This window comes from Phoenix dactylifera, unplaced genomic scaffold (assembly GCF_009389715.1).
Source record: "Phoenix dactylifera cultivar Barhee BC4 unplaced genomic scaffold, palm_55x_up_171113_PBpolish2nd_filt_p 001511F, whole genome shotgun sequence".
Lineage (NCBI taxonomy): Eukaryota > Viridiplantae > Streptophyta > Magnoliopsida > Arecales > Arecaceae > Phoenix > Phoenix dactylifera.
In genome coordinates, this window is record NW_024068821.1 from 31,230 (window position 1) to 48,450 (window position 17,221).

A 17,221-nucleotide genomic window follows, 5' to 3' on the forward strand; every position below is an offset into this window, starting at 1 on the left:
GAGTTTAGTCATGAATCCACTAAATGTAGCAGAGATGGTAGACAAATAAAAAGATTTTTTTAAGCCAAAGAGATGTCTCCTTCACTATTTTGGAGGAAAATAAGCTTCCTCTTAGTTGATTCCATCCCATCCTTTTTCTGAAATCCAAACTAGGTACATAGCTTTTTACACCACATCTCGACAATTTAGCCAGAGTCCATGAGTAGATGCCATATGGACAAGATTGGAAAGAGTTTGTGGTCGGCTCGTCGACCGGCTTGGTGATGTTCCGACTGTCCCCCACCCTTTTTTGACTGTTGTTTTACTTTTGATGGTATCCACAAAGAGAAAGATGAATGTTATTGTTTTGAGCAACTGATGTTTCATAGAATTGCAAGTTCTTCTTTTCTCATGCTCTGTAGGCGCTGATTTCTTTTTTGTGGTGCTATTTCACATGTCTCAAATAAGCTCATGCCTGTCTGCTCTGTTTGTGCCAAAGATTTCTTCACAGCAGGGAAGTTCAGTTCCAAAAGGCAGTGATAGTGCTGGGGGTTGCATTGCTTGAGGAGAAAGGGTTGTGCGGTGCCATTTCTTTTAATTTTCGTTATACATTGCTTTGGCTTATGAGGGGTTTGTAAAGCAGAATATGGCTAGCTTGTTACCCTTGAAGCAAGGATTTTTTGAAATAAAGATAATGTGGTGATCAAAACAATAAATGGGTGCCATGTTATCCACGAGTCTATCTGATAAATCACAAATCAAATCAAAATCTAAAGATGGGCTGATTGTGCATGTTTGCATGACATCACTTGTTAGGATACTTGACTAATTTCTCAGATGAGGCTAGCCCATTTGTGCATATGATGATGACAAAATTGTTGGTGAGTCATGCTCTTCTTGGCCGCTTGGGGTTTCCTTTGATTCGACAATGTGGTGATTTGCAATACTAAAATGCAGAAGAAAGGTCTCATCAATAATTCACTTTTCACAAAGAAAGTCACTTTGCGAAAGTTTGTTCTTTCATACATAATTACCACTCTGTAGCTATTTCATTATTCTGAAAAGAGAAAGTCTTGAAAGAGTGGCAAGTGTGTCCGAGGTATGGTTTGGAGAAGCCTCTTGTGGATGTCTCACTTTGAAGCTAGCAGTTCAGTCATAGCATTAGCAGCCATGACTTGAGATTACACAAAACAAAACATCACATAATAGGTTCTACACTTTATTGTTGTATTAAATTACCTTTGCATTAACATCACAAAACATAATTGGCAAAGTATATCATTTTGGTTTTAGAGCTTCTTTGGGCTTCCTAATGCTAGATTCACAATTGCATTATTAGCTAAAAAGTCTTGGTGATTGTGTATGTTTGTTTTTGGGGTCATACATCTTGGCTTTGTTATGCTTTTTGCATGTTGCCCATGCTCCTAGTCTTGGAAATTTTGCTTAGGGTTTTATATAAGGTACGCTGTCTCGGTACCGGGTTCCATACCACTGCCAACCTATCACTGTGTTGATACGGTATGATATAAGGCTGGTTCGGCGTATCAAGTACTGAACTGGTATGATATGGCACATCCCGTACCGCTCGATTCGGTACGGTATAGCAAACCTTGGTTCTATATGTTGGCTCAGTTGCTGATAAAGCATTGATCAATTTGGTGACGATTTGATTCTTTTATTAGTTGTTGTGAAGTTGTGATAGGTACATGCAAGTAATTTTGATATTGCATGGCATGACATGATTCCCTTCTCTTATGCCTTTTTTTTTTCTTAACCTGATTCTTTTTCTCCTTGTTGGGTATATCTATCTTTGTTAAGGGAGAGAGGTGCTAGAAAACTCTAAATGAGGATGCATTATATAAGAGACTGGTAATGCTAGATTATCATTGATGGAGGAGAAGGTAATCAGTGGTGTTCTATTTTTATTTTCTATTTTCATATGAATTAGTTTCAGACTTGGTTAAATTCTTTGGCTTGTGAATGATATAATTTTAGGTATCAGAGTTCAATTACAAGTCTTCTTAAGTATAAAATAGTGTACAACTAAATCAATATTTTTATAGCAGGAATTTTCTGAATTAATAAATCGCATGCTAGTGTAATAAATGCAGAATAATACCAAAGCATGTGAAGCATAGCACTTGCCGTTTCAGCACTCAAAACACAGGATTATCCAGATTATAAACAGTAAGCTGAACCCACTAATTTGGAATGGAAGTTACCATATAATTAATTTTAGGTGCTTGAAGTTGCAATTTAATGAGGAGTCATGCTATGTGCCTTACTTTTTCTTTTCAGTAGGTAATGGTGCAACTCATGAAAGGTTGGCTTGGGACATTAGCAGGGCCCAATGTCCTAGGTAATTCATCAGCTAATTCGAATAGTGCTGCAAATCATTGCTTGTAAAAGGAACATTTGATGGATGTTTGTGAACCATCAATCAGAATTATTTCCGTAAATATAGTAAAGTCACTCCTTTTGATTTATTTATACTTAAAGAGGGATATAATTTGTCAAAGGGGAGTATGCATACCCAGAAAGGAGCATTCATATAATGATGAGTTGTGTCCACATTACCAACATTCATTTTTCAGATCCTTTTCAGCTGAGTCTCTATACATTGAGGTATAGAGATGGATCCAACTCCTAGACAAACAACTGTACCCCATCTCATCCAACACAGATGTTCACAATTGTCATATGACTCATATTCCTTTTTCGCTTGAAATTCTTTTTGCTTATAGTCCTTTCTAGTAATCCTTCTTAAGTTAGTGTAGATAAAAAGCCCTGTTCCATCCCATCCGACCCTTTGTTCTTGTTGCATTCCTCTTTATCATATTATCTTGGTGGAGCTTTTAATCATCTTCTAGATCTTAAGCAGTTAGGGCATGGTGCTATGTTCTTAACAGGCTGGAGCCAGTGCCATATGTTTGGCCTTTTCACACTACTTGCACTTCCTTCTTGGGCTCCATATATGCTTTTCTTCTCTCTTAATTTGTTTTCTTTTCTTTCTCTTTTTTCACCTACTTGACCCTAGGGGGTGTTATTTTGAATTTAAATACAAATAATTTCCAAGACTTGTTCTTACATAATTTTGACTCCTTTCTTGCTCAGTTATCAGTGCTTTCCTCCTTCATTATGCAGTAGTATAATACTTTTTTTAATCTGTCTTCTTTTATGTGAATCTAGTTTCCTTTTGTGCTGAAGACTGGACTAGATGGTTAATGATTTCAATTAGAAAAATAATAGGATCATGAGATCTTGGTTTTGATTCAAATGATGATTGTCTTTTTCCTAGAGATCTTATATGCCAAGTTGACTAGTCGTCTAATGGTTAACTTAGTATGGTGATTGTCTTCTACCAAGCATTCAGTTTATGAAAATAGTTACTGCATTGATGGCCAGCTGATATGGGAGCTGGCCTGTGTGGTAGAGTACAGCATGATTTTGGGTTGATGTGCTCAATTTTTTAATCCTTGTCTTCTATAGATTTTCCAATAGGTCTACATACAGCATCTCTGGTTCCATAGGACTCTCTGTATCATTGTTATTGGGTCATATAGTCTCAAACATGCCTCTTTTGCATGTCCTAAGAAGTTTACCTGGGGTCGTAGAGGTTTTTGGCTCTGCTTGGTGTATATACATAGAAGCTAGATGTATGTCTGGGGTCTCTATTCTTGTTACCGAGGAATAGCCATACACCATGTTGACTCAGTTCTGGTTTTCTTAATGATAGTTCGACCTAAAGGAATATAAACTTCCATAGAAGCTATGTCTGGTGTATATACTTAGAAGCTAGATGTATGTCTGGGGTCTCTATTCTTGTTACCGAGGAATAGCCATACACCATGTTGACTCAGTTCTGGTTTTCTTAATGATAGTTCGACATAAAGGAATGTAAACTTCCAGGGAATTGCTAACATAAAGCCTTTGTTAGATGGAGGAACCTTCTTCTTATCTTTAGCCATTAACATATGTAGAAATTTTATCTTTTGTGTGGTGTGCATCTAGATAGCTTCCTTATGATCACCTCGCCCACATCTCTTCCTTGTAGTCAGGTTTGCTTTGCTATGTTCCTGGTACCATGATGGTAGCCATCTTTGTGCCCATGATGGGTCAATTTGACTGATCATGGCTCTTGAGTTACTTGCATCCCTCTTGCATGAAGGCCAAGAAGCAAAAAATTCTTCTCATGCCAAATTGCTGAAGCAAGGTACATGCCATGAGGCAGGCATCTTGTTTAGAATTTTGGCTTCATTGCCTTTTCTTGCTGACACGGCATAAACTATTGCAGCACTTGTCCCATGTATTTTAATAACCAACCTGTTATTCAAACCACAAACAATATGATGTTCCACGAGAAGGCCATGCACATGAAGATTGAATACCACTTTCTGTCATTGTCTATAAATATTTACTTGCATCATACTCTTTGGCTTGCTAGTTCTTTCATAAAAAGCCTGATAATATGTAATGCTTTTCTTTCCTGTCAAGCTGTTTCTATGATCTATTGTTGTTTCTATGCCTATATGTTGCATTGTACATGCGGCCTTTCTTGCATTCCTTTTGCTGTGGTTACTTAATGCTTGCAACCCTGTCATCTTATGTAAATGTGTTGGGTGTAGATTGATATACTAGTTCCTTCTCCAACTCTGTTCAGGAAGTAGCAAAATGAGAAGATTGAAGACCTAGGAAATTTTTTAGCATCTAGCTATTAGATTCAAAAGCACAAAAGTGACTCAACAAGGGTTCATATTATCTCACTTGTGAAGGTTTAGAGGGGGATGCATTACCGCATGCATGCATGTATATATGTTTGCATTATCTGAAGCTTTACCAGATGGTGAATTATAGCCTAAAGGTTCAGCCTAGAACACCTCACCCATTGTAGTAACTTACAGCTTCCTACTTCCTACGCCATCCAGAATTTTATTTTTGAACTTTGTATTATCAAACTTTGTATCATTTATTGTTTTTCCATTTTTCAAACCATGTATCTTTTTTCCTTCCACATATCATGTTTTAGAAACTATCATATGACTTGAAGGATGTAGACTTCATGATGGTATATGCTTTTCACAAATAACTCTGACGACGTTTGGTAGATGTGGTATATGGAAATACTTTCAACAATAGATTCTTCCTAGGTACTTCCATATCTAAAATTATGTTGGGAGCATTACCTCACTTCTTCTGAATCTGAATTTGCTTTCACACTAGCTCAAAATTCATTCAGGCTACTAAGTTGTAGACATGGTCGGGCAGAGGCTGAAATTTGGGAATTTGCTCTCAGGCTGAAGGTTCTACTGATTACGTATGGCACTGGACCTGAGCTGATGGGTAGAAATGCAGGTTGGGGTACTATGAATTCAGGTCTCTTAATTTTTATCAAATCAGGGCATGGGAACGCATTTAATTTGTTGCCACCGGCCTGCCATTTGGTCTGTATAAATACTGGGTTTTCCATTAATCTCATTCTTCGGGAACTGATAATTATGTCGGATGCCATTAGTTGTATTCTTTGTGGTCTCTGGTCAAGCTCCATGAATGAAAGTAAACGTGTACGACGAATAAAAATCATGAATCAGATGACTCAATATTTTCATGTTTACTTTCGATTTTTTTATTATCTGACTAATGTTTGATTCTGTTTCTAAGGCAGCACTGACAATTCTGGGGTCTTGTTTCTTGATTCAGCTGTCTCTGCCCATTATAAAGTGAGTACTCCTACTTATATTTTGTTCATCGATATGGTTTTCGTATGACATGATTTTTCTCTCTCTCTGGACAACTTGGTTTGGGAACAATGGGATTCTGTTTTATCTTATTTCAATGTCCTATAACTGGAAATTTTGTTATCATGGTCAAACAGCATATTGCGTTCCAAGTACATCTTCCTGCTGTTCATTATGCTAGCTTTACAAAGGGAAAGAAAACAACAGAACTGCAGCTATTGTGATCTCCTTAACTTCTTATGCAATAATAAGCCCAGCAACTGGCATGATTTCGAGTTGAGTCCAAAATGTGGGCCTCCAATACCGAGCGTAATAAGCCCAGAAGTTGTCACTTCACGCCCCAAAGCTTAGATTTTTTCCAGTGCAAGATAAATATGCCCCGGATTTAGGCCAGACTCAAGCCTCTTGTAGCCGTCGGCCATCGCCACCAAGTCAACGGACGCCAAGGGAAGTCAAGCTTCTGCTGGATCTCCTGCTCCTGTCGGCGACTGCGACGCCGATGGCTCTCTGGATGTTAATGCGGGAGCTCGTATCGCTGTCGAACCTCGTTGGCCCCCTCGCCGAGAAGGTCGTCGACGCCTGCGCCGACGGCCTCTCCTGGGCCTTCTCCTCTCTCTCCCGCCTTCTCGACGTCGAGGCCGACCTCGACAAGCTCCGCCGCACCGTCCGCCGTATCCACGCCCTCCTCAAGGACGCCGAGGAGACCCGCTTCATCGAGGACAGCCAGGTCCGCCTCTGGCTCTCCGAGCTCAAAGACATCGCCTTCGACGCCGAGGACCTCCTCGACGAGATCCGGACCCGGGTCCACGTCTCCAAGCTGCAAGCTTCTCGAAAGAGAAAGCAGCCTTGGCGCTCGTTCTCCGTCAACCCAGTTTGGCTCCTGAGCTGGAAGATTTCACGAAAGGTCGCCGAGATCTCGGAGAAGTACAGAGCCATTGCCGAGGACCGGGAGAATCTCCATCTCAGGGAGGGCGAGTCCAGGAGGAAAGCCCAGGTTAGGGAAGAGCGCCTCCCTCCGGAGGCGGGCTCTCTCCAAGGTGAGCCCTTAATCGTCGGCATCGATGATAAGAAAAGGGAGATTGTTCGGTTGTTGATCTCGGGTGGGGGCGATGACGTTGCCGTGGTTTCAGTAGTTGCAGCCGGAGGAATCGGGAAGACGACGCTTGCTAGGCTTGCCTTTGATGATCAAGAAGTGGTAAATTTCTTCCCTTTGAAGTTTTGGGTTGGTGTTTCTCAAGGATTCGATGTGAAGAAGACTACAAAAGAGATTATTGAGGTAATGACTGAAGAAAGATGTGAACCTTTGAACTTGGAGCTGCTGCAGCGCAGGCTTCAGCAGCTGGTGAGTGGAAGGAAGTTCTTATTGGTGCTAGATGGTGTTTGGAATGAGGAGCAATATTATTGGGAGGTGTTACGAGCTCCTTTAATGGCTGGAGGAAATGGAAGCAGGGTTTTGGTAACTACTAGGAGCGAATTGGTCTCAAGGAACATGCGCACATTGCCTCCAATCCATTTGAATGGTCTTGAGGAGGAGCACTGCTGGTCGTTGTTCCAGGACCTAGCATTCGAGCGAGGAGCTTGGGATCGGCACCGGAACTTGGCGGAGATCGGTAGGAAGATAGTGAAGAAGTGTCAGGGATCACCTCTAGCAGTCAGGTCGATCGGCGGCCTCTTGTACAATAAGACAGATGAAGAGGAGTGGAAAAGTGTATTAAGTGATCTGCCAGATCCAGATGATGATGCCTACAAGATCCTACTGACTTTGAAGGTGAGTTATGATCATTTGCCATTACATCTGAAGCAGTCTTTTGCTTTCTGTTCTATATTTCCCAATGGTTATGAGTTTGATCGAGATGAATTAGTCAAGTTGTGGATCGCAGTTGGTCTTGTTAAGCCTCGGGGAATGAGGTCATTGGAGAATATTGGTGGTAAGTACTTTGACTATCTCTTATGGAGGTCATTTTTCCATATATCTAGCAGCAGCAACCAACAATCAAAACTGAAATACAAAATGCCCGGCTTAATTCATGAGCTAGCACAATCTGTTTCTGAACATGAATGTTTGAGATTTGAGAATAATGCAGTACATGGTGAATCAGGGAATTCTCGCTATGTGGTGTCATGCCTTCAGAATATGGATCCTATAGCATTTCACAAGATTTATGAGAACCAAAGCTTAAGAGCATTTATATTGCTTCCTGAAAATGGTGTGCCCACAAAGCAGGTTCCATATGATCTGTTTCTAAATTTGAAGCATTTACGTGCTTTAGATTTGAGACAGAATGAATTAGTTGTATTACCAGATGCTATTGGAAATCTAATTCATCTGCGGTTCCTGAACCTCTATGGCACACAGATAGAGAGGTTGCCAGAATCTGTCAGTAACCTTTACAATCTGCAGGTACTAGAACTTGGTGAGTGCAACAAGCTTCTAGAATTACCCAAAGGCATGAGCAACTTGGTTAATCTTCGGCATCTGGGTTTGCATTTGAACTGGGATAAGCATAGAAATAGATGGATTGATTTGATTTCCATGCCACCAGGGATTGGCCAATTAACTTTTCTACGAACATTGTCAAGGTTCAGTGTATCTGGAGAGAGTGGATGTGGTTTAGGGCAGTTAAAAGACTTGAATCTCCGAGGAGAACTATGTATCTCAAAACTGGAAAATGTAGTCGATGTGAAGGATGCCAAAGATGCAAATTTGAAGAACAAAAAATACATTGACTTTCTGATGCTGAAATGGAGTGAAAGCACCTGCTCTAACTCGCTGGCTGGAAGTGAAGAAGTAATCGAAAACCTCCATCCAAACACCAATATCAGAACTTTATGGATAGATAACTACAATGGAACATCATTTCCAAATTGGCTTCAGGATCAGTCATTTTCAAATTTAGACACATTGAGACTCTCCAACTGCAGAAGATGTGGTGTCCTCCCTCTAGTGGGAAAGCTGCCACAACTCAGAAATCTCTACTTAGAAGGGTTGCCTGAAGTGCAACACATGGGCCGTGTGGTTCCCGGTAATGGCAATACTATGGGTTTTCCCTTGCTTGAGATGTTGTTTATATCAAACATGCATAAATTGGAGAGTTGGTATGAAGTAATACAGGGTGAAATGGCTTGCCTCAAAAAACTTGTCATCTCAGATTGCCCCAATATAAAAGAACTTTCCCACCTACCATGTTCTCTTGAATATTTTGAGATGGGAAACTGCCAAAAACTGTTGTCTCTTCCTATGCTTCCACAGCTTCACGAGTTGGTGATCAAAGGAGGCACTGGGGAAATAATCAGGTGGATCCGTCAGCTCCCTTCTCTGTCCTCGCTGACTGTTTCTCAATTGTCTCGTGTTAAATCTGTACCCAGAGGTTATCTTCATAACTTGAAAATTCTTAGAGAACTGAAGATTGAAGGATGTGATAAGCTTGAGTCACTGGCCTTGCAAGATCTTGCTTCTCTTGAATTTTTAGAGGTATCATCATGCCGAAAACTATCATCCTTTGCTGAGGGGGGACTGCCTGCAACACTAAAAGAATTTCGACTTCGTTTTTGTGACGATCTCAAATCCCTGCCAACCCGAATGCATTTGTTACCCTCTCTTAATCATATGGAAATTCGCAATGTTCCAATGCTCACATCATTACCGACAGAAGGATTATCTTACTCTCTGAAATATCTAGCTATCAGTGGATGCGCATTGCTGCAACAACGTTGCGAAAGAAATGGTGCTGATTGGCCTAAAATACAGCATATTCCTTTAAGAGAAATTGGTGATAGGTCTTCGAGTTGAACTATCTGAGCGGTCAGTTCTGCACTCACATTCAAAATAGGATGTTGGTTTGGAAGTATAAGTGATAAGTTGAGACGAAAATCTATTATTTCCATTTTTTTTTGATATATTTTTGTTTCCTTTCCATTCTCTTAGTTCAAATGCATTGTCGTGAATTTTGTTACGTAAGGTTTATGTATCTTATTAGTTTATGTAAGCTGTCATGAGATTGTCTTGCTGACTCCTTACTGCTATGCTAGAATGAAGGTATGTTGCATCTGTTACGCAAATCAAGCTTTCACCCTGGCTGAATTAAATATTTGGGAAGCCATTCTAGACAAAGTCATGATCTTCTTGCAATGGAGATAAATGCGATGCTATAATATTTTAAGAGAAGTTATTTCACATTTGTATTCATTAACAAATTTTAGTCACTGCTGGTTGATAACGATCACTTGATGTCTAGTTGTTTAATTAATATGAACTTCAGTCCATTACAAATTGATGTCATTTGCTGCTTCAATAAAAGTTCTAAATTACAAAGTATTTTTGCCAATTTCATGTGTCTAGACGGAACCTGTGATATAGAAAGTTTATTTAAATTTTTTGCAATGTTTTATGCTTACATAGTTGAATGCTTAGAGTTGATCCTATCCAAACCATATATATGGCTTTTGAGAAGATACTGGCACTGAGTGTCTCAGAATTTTGCTATGGGCGACCAAAATTTGCTGCACTACCTCTGATTCCTGAAAGGGAGTTTGATGCTCTTTATCCTTTTTGTGTGATCCAGTAGGAGGCAAATGCTCCAACACCACTGTAAGGGCTACTGCAAAAATTCATTTGGTAAGAAGAAAGTGCCCGTACGGTCCCTTCTCTTAACAGGTTTTGTTGTTTCCTGGCTCTTATTTGGTATTTTAGAGAAGTAGAAGTATACAGGACCTTAATTCCCAGGGTGGAAAGCAATTTACCCTATTTCCATGCTTCCTCTTCTCTGTCCATATTGTGTTCTATTTCGTAAACTATTATCAACCACCATTGAGTAAAATTACAGCTCTAGGCAGGTTGAGACTTGAACACACTACCTGAGCCTTCTCCGTAAGGATCATACCCTTGCTGGGACTTGATGTTGAGTTTGAAAATTAGTCTTGTTGCTCAGTGGGTCTGGTAGAAAATGAACTGATTATAAAGGGAGGAGCCAGTTAGGTCTTAACCATGCTCCGCTGGTCTGGCACATCAAGACATGGACTGAACAGGTCCAGGTCTGGTACAAGTAAATGCATGCAAAACAAGTGACCTGGGAGAGGGTCACAATCAATATGCCAAGTGTTTCAAAGGTAGACTGCAGTTGGTAAATTGAGCCAAACTTTTAAACTCTAGTTGTAACTTCTCCCTGGCATTTGTTCAAAAATTTGGTTGTTTATGATTGAATCTGGAGGTTGTTAAGAGTGCTTGCAATGGAATTTAGAATTTTTATTCATGATATTTTCAGATAAAAAAGCGTGCATTTAGATAATAGAGAATTGCAATTTCTTATATTGGTGATTATGGAGTTGATTTTCATGTTCCTAGAAGAGACTAGGGCTATGAAAGTACACAACCATTTGAAAATTATTAGTCTCACCTTCTTCGATCAACATATGCCTATCCTCCTTCGGAACGTTACTTAGCTATGAATCTCTAGCAACCTAGAGATTCAACCTAAGACCAAAGGAATGCTCTACTAGAAGAACTTATTTTACAAGTCTTTTTCTCTTTTTTAGCCAAAACTATGTGATTGAATAAATTCTCCTCTATCTGTTGCGGATCGACGTCTTCTTTTCCTTCAAACTCCGATTAATACTTTTTATATAGAAAACTCTGATTAATGAGAGAGCAATATCCATTATGCATCATATCTAACTAATTTGTTAGTTCGGACTGAAGAAGTAATACCACTCGATTATTATCAAACTGACTACAATCTTTTTTTTATTCATAAGAATCCTACCATAACACTTTTTACTTCTAATAGATAATGAGGTTGGCAGTGTGTGAAGATGAGGATGATGGAAACCCTAGGGTGCCTCCTCTTTTATAAGAAGAAAGAAAGCACTAGGGTTTCTATGGATGGAGCCCAAGAGTTCTAATCGGTCTCTACTTCTAAGAGAATGTAATCTATTCACTATGATCTAATTCACCTACCCCAATTTATTTCAAACCTAATTCACTATAGTCTCTGTCTAATTCCATCTCTAGTTGACCAATTGTAGGCCAACCATGCAAAACCTTAATGGACTAACTTGAGTTGATCTCATCTAGCCTTTTCACTAATACGATCCAATTTTCTTCAAATTACCTATGAATCCTATCTACCGGCAGCCCAAATAATGATCTTAGGGTCCAATTAAACTTCCTCAAGCCTAATTCGCTTGGACCTAACATGGTTTTCTTTTGAGCCTAAATTTGATGATTTTTGAAACTAACTCCAACAAGATCAATTTGAGCTCAAAGTTAAAACATAGTATCTGCTTCTTAATATTCTGGCTAAAGTTTTATATTTTGAACATTTCTACTCCGACTAACAAAAATCAATCCAAAAAAGTCTAAAAACCCATCCAAAATCATTAAAAAAATAAAAAATAGTGAGAATATCATATAGATCTAATAATTTTGAATTCTAACTAACTCTCTCTCCTAAAAAGAAAAAAAAAGGCACTTCTACCAAGTAATGTAGGAAAGAGTATCCCATCTTTTGAACCAAGCTTTGATCTATGGCTCTTTCTTTAAACCAATCCTAGAATACCACTTGGTAAGTATTATTGTAACCCTTTTTTCTAGTTCAAAAGAGAAATTAACTCCACTGTTAAGCCATCCCTTCTATAGCTATGAATACCTCCTTGGAGGAGAGAATTGGAAACCTTTATTATCCCCCTTTCATTTGATCTCTTAGCTTTCTCTTAGGTTTCTCTTAGCTTTGGTTCTCCTCCTCTTCTTTTTCCTTCTTCTACCCCCATTCTCTTGAATCTAGGTTTTCCAAATTCAAGGAACAATTCCATTCTGAGATCCAAGAAAGCTTATGTGAGGGCCCAGTCCACTGATCGACCTGCACTAGAATTGGGCATGTGCGCCAACTCGAAGAGACCAGCCCAGCCCCGATGAATCGGGAGAGGAAGGCTCCGACTGAGAGTCTCCCTCTTCCCCATTTCAGATCACAATCGCGATTGAAAGAGATGAATCTCAAGCCTAATCAAACATCAAAAGCTTGGATGTACGCCTGTATAAGACTCCCTATACTTCCCCTTTGAGATCCATCAAAGAATAAGGGTTATTTTGCTCTCGAGCTCAACCCATCTTCGGGAGAATCTTGCTCTATTTTTCGTTGGAAAAGGTCACCAGAGAGCCCCGCCGGACCTAAGTATGAGCTCTCCATCCTCTCCTCCTCCTTCCTTTGTAACTTGGGTTTTGGATTCTATGGTTTTGAGCCGACAACCGCCAGAGTTCCTTCCGAAATAAAACACCTTTATTTCTATGATTTCCACCGGACTTGGCCTGTTGTCGGCTGCCTGTTTGGCTGTGGCTGCGGCCGCTTGTGGCTGCCAACTAGTGGGGGTCGGGCCGCCATAGCTGCCCCCTTGGACTTGCGAGGGAAAGAGAGGAAGGCAAGGGGAGGATGAGTCTCCCTGTTCAAAAACAAAGGAGAGAGTTTCTCACTCTTCTCCCCTCTTTCCTCTCCACTTTCTCTCTCTTCTCTCCACTTTCTCTCTCCTCTCTACTTTCTCTCTCTAGAATGTCCAAAAAATCTGGAGTCAGGTCATGTCGCCCTGATCTATAAATCTAAGTTGACCCCTGAAATGAGTCCCCAAACTATTTTGATGTCTGGGTCGCCTACCGGACCAATTATCCAACTTTATTAAGTGTCCATGAAACTCACTGATGATGAACTATGTTAAATGATCTTAACCCCGATCGTGTCCATGCCCTATGACTTATTGATCAAATCGCTCGGGCCTAACCCACCTGAAATTATCAAACGCTCATTCCTATTTTTTATTATTTTAATTCGATTAAAATCATCAAACAAAAATTAATTTTTTTTAAATATTTTGTAGCGTTAACTAAATTGTCTAATGAAGTTTGACGGTTTAAGATGAAAGAGGTAAGTAAATTTTATACTCCTTACTAGTTTTCGAACTTGTAAGTAGATCTTGCACTCGTTATGATCATGTCTTCTATGCGTAATATCTGTTTATGGAGATATTATGCTTTTCTTAAAGTTATAGATCAGCATATGTGTTATGAAAAACATGCTTTATTTTAAAAAATAGTTTTATGAATGATTTGACGAAAATAACTTTATCAAAAAATATGAATTTGATCATATCATTTAGTATTTTTCATCTACATATGTGCATGTTTGAAGAAAAAGATATAAGTTTTCAAAGGCTCTCAGATTGCTATGACTGCCTCTAGAAATAGGGGTCAATTAGCACTCTGGAGCTAGCATCCAACGAAAATGGCCCTCTGCTAACGGGTTAAAGTTGGTAAATAATGTGAACTACGATATCTTATTGATTACAAAGATGGCCCTGTCATAGGTTATAGTAACCATAGCACGGATATTTATGAGCAATGTTTTGATCCATGATTGAATTAAATGATATGAAGAATGATTTATGAATTTATATATAATAATGAACTTGGTACTATATTTATGACAGATGGATGATTTGTTCATGCATGATTTGCTTTATGACCTATTTTTAATATACTGTATTATGAATGCTTATTTTGGAATATCTATTATTTTTTTAAAATGGTGCATTAACATGAGAAACTTATGATTAATTCGGTAAGGTAATAAAAGGTTTACTTACTGAGTTGTATTGCTCATATACTTCTACTTCTATTTTTCTCTTACTAAGTGAATAGGTTCATTAGGAACGAATGTTGGTTCAGGCATGAAGTTCGTGCTAGCAAGCTTGGCGATTTATATAGCAGAGCAGAACTTTAGTTCTTTAATTGATTATGAATTTGTAGTTAGTGATCTTTTGAATAATAAAGAATATGGGTTTGGTGTTTATGTTTGAATGTAGATGCTCTTAACCAATATTGGTTTTATTTAATGGTTGATGAAATTAAACTTTTAATTATTATATGGTGTTTGTGATGGATTAGAAAGCTAAAAGTAATATTGGCTTTATGTTCTTGTGGGTTGTACCCCTCGGTAGTACAGCCATGTTCTTGGAGATCTCCTCTAGAATGAAGAGAGTTGGATCATGCCGATGACGACCCACCATTGTAGAAGCTCTCTTCTTCCTTCTTTTGATTTCTTTAGTTTGATTTTCTGATATCAATGAATAGCATTAATTATTAATTAACTTCATATGAATGAAATTTCTTGCTCCTTAATTATGAAATTACTTGTCTCTCTTTACTTACGTAATTGTAGTTTAATTTTTGCATCCTAGTTTAGTAGCATGTAAGCTAGTCATTGGAATTCAAGACTCTTTGGCCTAATCACTTAGAGAGTCCTTCAACTATCTAAGCCCTAATTGTAGTATTCTACAGTGTGCGGGGCGGGGCGGGGCGGGGCGGGGCGGGGCGGGTGTTCTGTGGGGCTTGACTTTTGGTTTCTAACCCCTGCGCCCATGCACCTACTCAGTAAGATGTCTTAGGCCCTTGTCAAAAATACAAGCCTGTACTTTTGTGTGTAGGGCTAGCCTTACTCAAAGGCTCGGGATTCAATGGCCATCCTTATCCACCCTTTTCAGGTTTTCGTATCTTAAAAGAGTTATGCCAAACCTATCCCTAACTAGGGACATGACTCTCTTTCTAGAGGTGCTCACACTTCTATTTTATAACTATATAGTTAGAATCAATATTATTTATGTTGTTTTAATGTTTGTTTCATTTCAATGAATTGTTGTATTATATTTAGTCCATCAAGTTTCTTCTCTTGAATTATATTTAGTACATCTACTTCAACCACAACCACCATAATATTAGAAATGGCTTTTTTTTAATTCATTTTGCTTTGTTTTGATCAATGTTTTAATTTGATGTCAAATAAACAAAGAAATTTTGTAGTTTATCTTATTAAAAAAAATGATAGTATGGTTATTAAAATTTGATTGTTATATAAATTTTTATTTGTATGGATATCCATTCCATTAGAAAATTTAAATTTTCACTGTAGTATCAGCATAGTTATCAAAGGATTTTATTTTTGTCGATGTCAAAAGTTGAAACATTTTTACCAAGCTTGCAACTTTTAGATATTATACCATTGAGTTAGGCATATATCATCATCGTTCATGACAGAACAATGTTGGCCCCGTAGGTTAAATTCTAGCTTGGCCGACTCATCCAATCAGAGTAAAATTTACATGGGATCATGTGGGGAAAACAAATGAGGAATGGTGCTAAAACATATCTCGACATCGAGATACAAAAGTTTAAGCCAACCAATGCAATGAAACTTTAGAGCTATCCAATGATCACTAGGCCCATCGCATCCAATTGTGGCTCTTCCTATTGTGGCAATGTTTCAATCAGCGTGATGCTTTAATCATCCATAAAATAGCCCTCAAAAATATGAGAGATGAATTAAACCACAACCCATCATGATCGCAATGAAAACTTGGGTAGTGCCAAGGGGATACCTATGTCAAATTTTCTATGATCTAAATTGTTTTCAGACAAGATATCCTTTCCATCAGAAAATAAGGAATCCAACTAGAGAGCGATGCCGTTCGCCCATCTACAAACGAAAACTACATCGAAAGTCGTTGTTAAGACTTTTCTTTTTTGATGATTTCTTTTTTAGAGCTTCTTGTTTTGTTAGATTCAATTGTTACACATGTTTTTCAATCATCAATTAATATTATTTAATTTCTAAAATATTATTTTATAATTTGGAGGGAAAGTTTTTATTCCTTTCATATTGTCATTAAATTTTTCAATTTTGTAGTTATTTTGTATATTTGTACTCTGTTCGTAGGCCATCCAGCTGCTCTCATCATGTAGCTAATTGAAAATCTATCTATATATTGTATCCATATACTACCAATCCCTATGCTTTTTATGTCGAAACTTTATAGGCAGAGAGCATTAGTTGTCCTCCAATGTTTGGATCCTCTACAGTGCTTGTTTTGCACCATAGCAAACTTTATAATCCTTGATTTGATGGCCGCCGCATCATCTAATCATGAAGACAAACGGTTGTTAAACAGAGCATGGCAAGTCATGTTAGATTGTGTCATACACGGTGCATCGCCCTTGAATGTTTGACATCCATCCATCTCTATGATCATATGACAATGCAGCCATCGAGGGGTGTCCAGATCTCTATCTTGCAAAACATGCAGTGCAGAGATTTCTGACTCTTCCTATTCATGAGGCAAAATTCAAGGTTTTGAAAACTTCAAACTTAGTGAATCTTGGCAGACCAATGTCCAATTGAACTACTCTCATATGGGGTCATCTGGAACCCAAAAACTAAACTTGGTGTCAAAATCTTAACTTGCTTTCAATATTAAAAATCTAGACTTGCTTTCAGTATAAAAAAGCTAGACTTGCTTTAAATATAGAGCAATGCTTTAATGCCCGTGGACGAAGCCTAAACTAGAACAGCAGAAAATAAGGAATGCAGCCAAGGACTGGTGCTGTTTACTTCATTTAAAAGATGGTGCTACAACCAAGGTGGATGTAAAAAGCAGTACAACCAAAGGTTGACTCAGGTTGATTCAGACTGTTT

General features: G+C 38.6%; 1 protein-coding gene and 1 long non-coding RNA gene across 2 annotated transcripts; one reads left to right on the forward strand and one right to left on the reverse strand.

Moving 5' to 3' along the window:
* Positions 1–979: 979 nt before the first annotated feature.
* Positions 980–4,271, reverse strand: LOC120108711. The gene is made up of 2 exons (XR_005509952.1): positions 3,867–4,271; positions 980–3,721 (listed from the first exon to the last, which is right to left on the reverse strand). It is a non-coding gene; the product is annotated as an uncharacterized LOC120108711 (long non-coding RNA).
* A 149-nt stretch (positions 4,272–4,420) lies between these two features.
* Positions 4,421–9,773, forward strand: LOC120108710 (putative disease resistance protein RGA1). The gene is made up of 2 exons (XM_039122398.1): positions 4,421–5,696; positions 5,852–9,773. The coding sequence occupies exon 2, from the start codon at positions 6,214–6,216 to the stop codon at positions 9,502–9,504; it is 3,291 nt and encodes a 1,096-aa protein (XP_038978326.1). The 5' UTR covers positions 4,421–5,696; positions 5,852–6,213; the 3' UTR covers positions 9,505–9,773.
* Positions 9,774–17,221: the final 7,448 nt, after the last annotated feature.

Bases quoted from the DNA above. Each gene is read 5' to 3' on its own strand.
- LOC120108710 (XM_039122398.1), top strand. From the start codon at position 6,214: ATGGCTCTCTGGATGTTAATGCGGGAGCTCGTATCGCTGTCGAACCTC.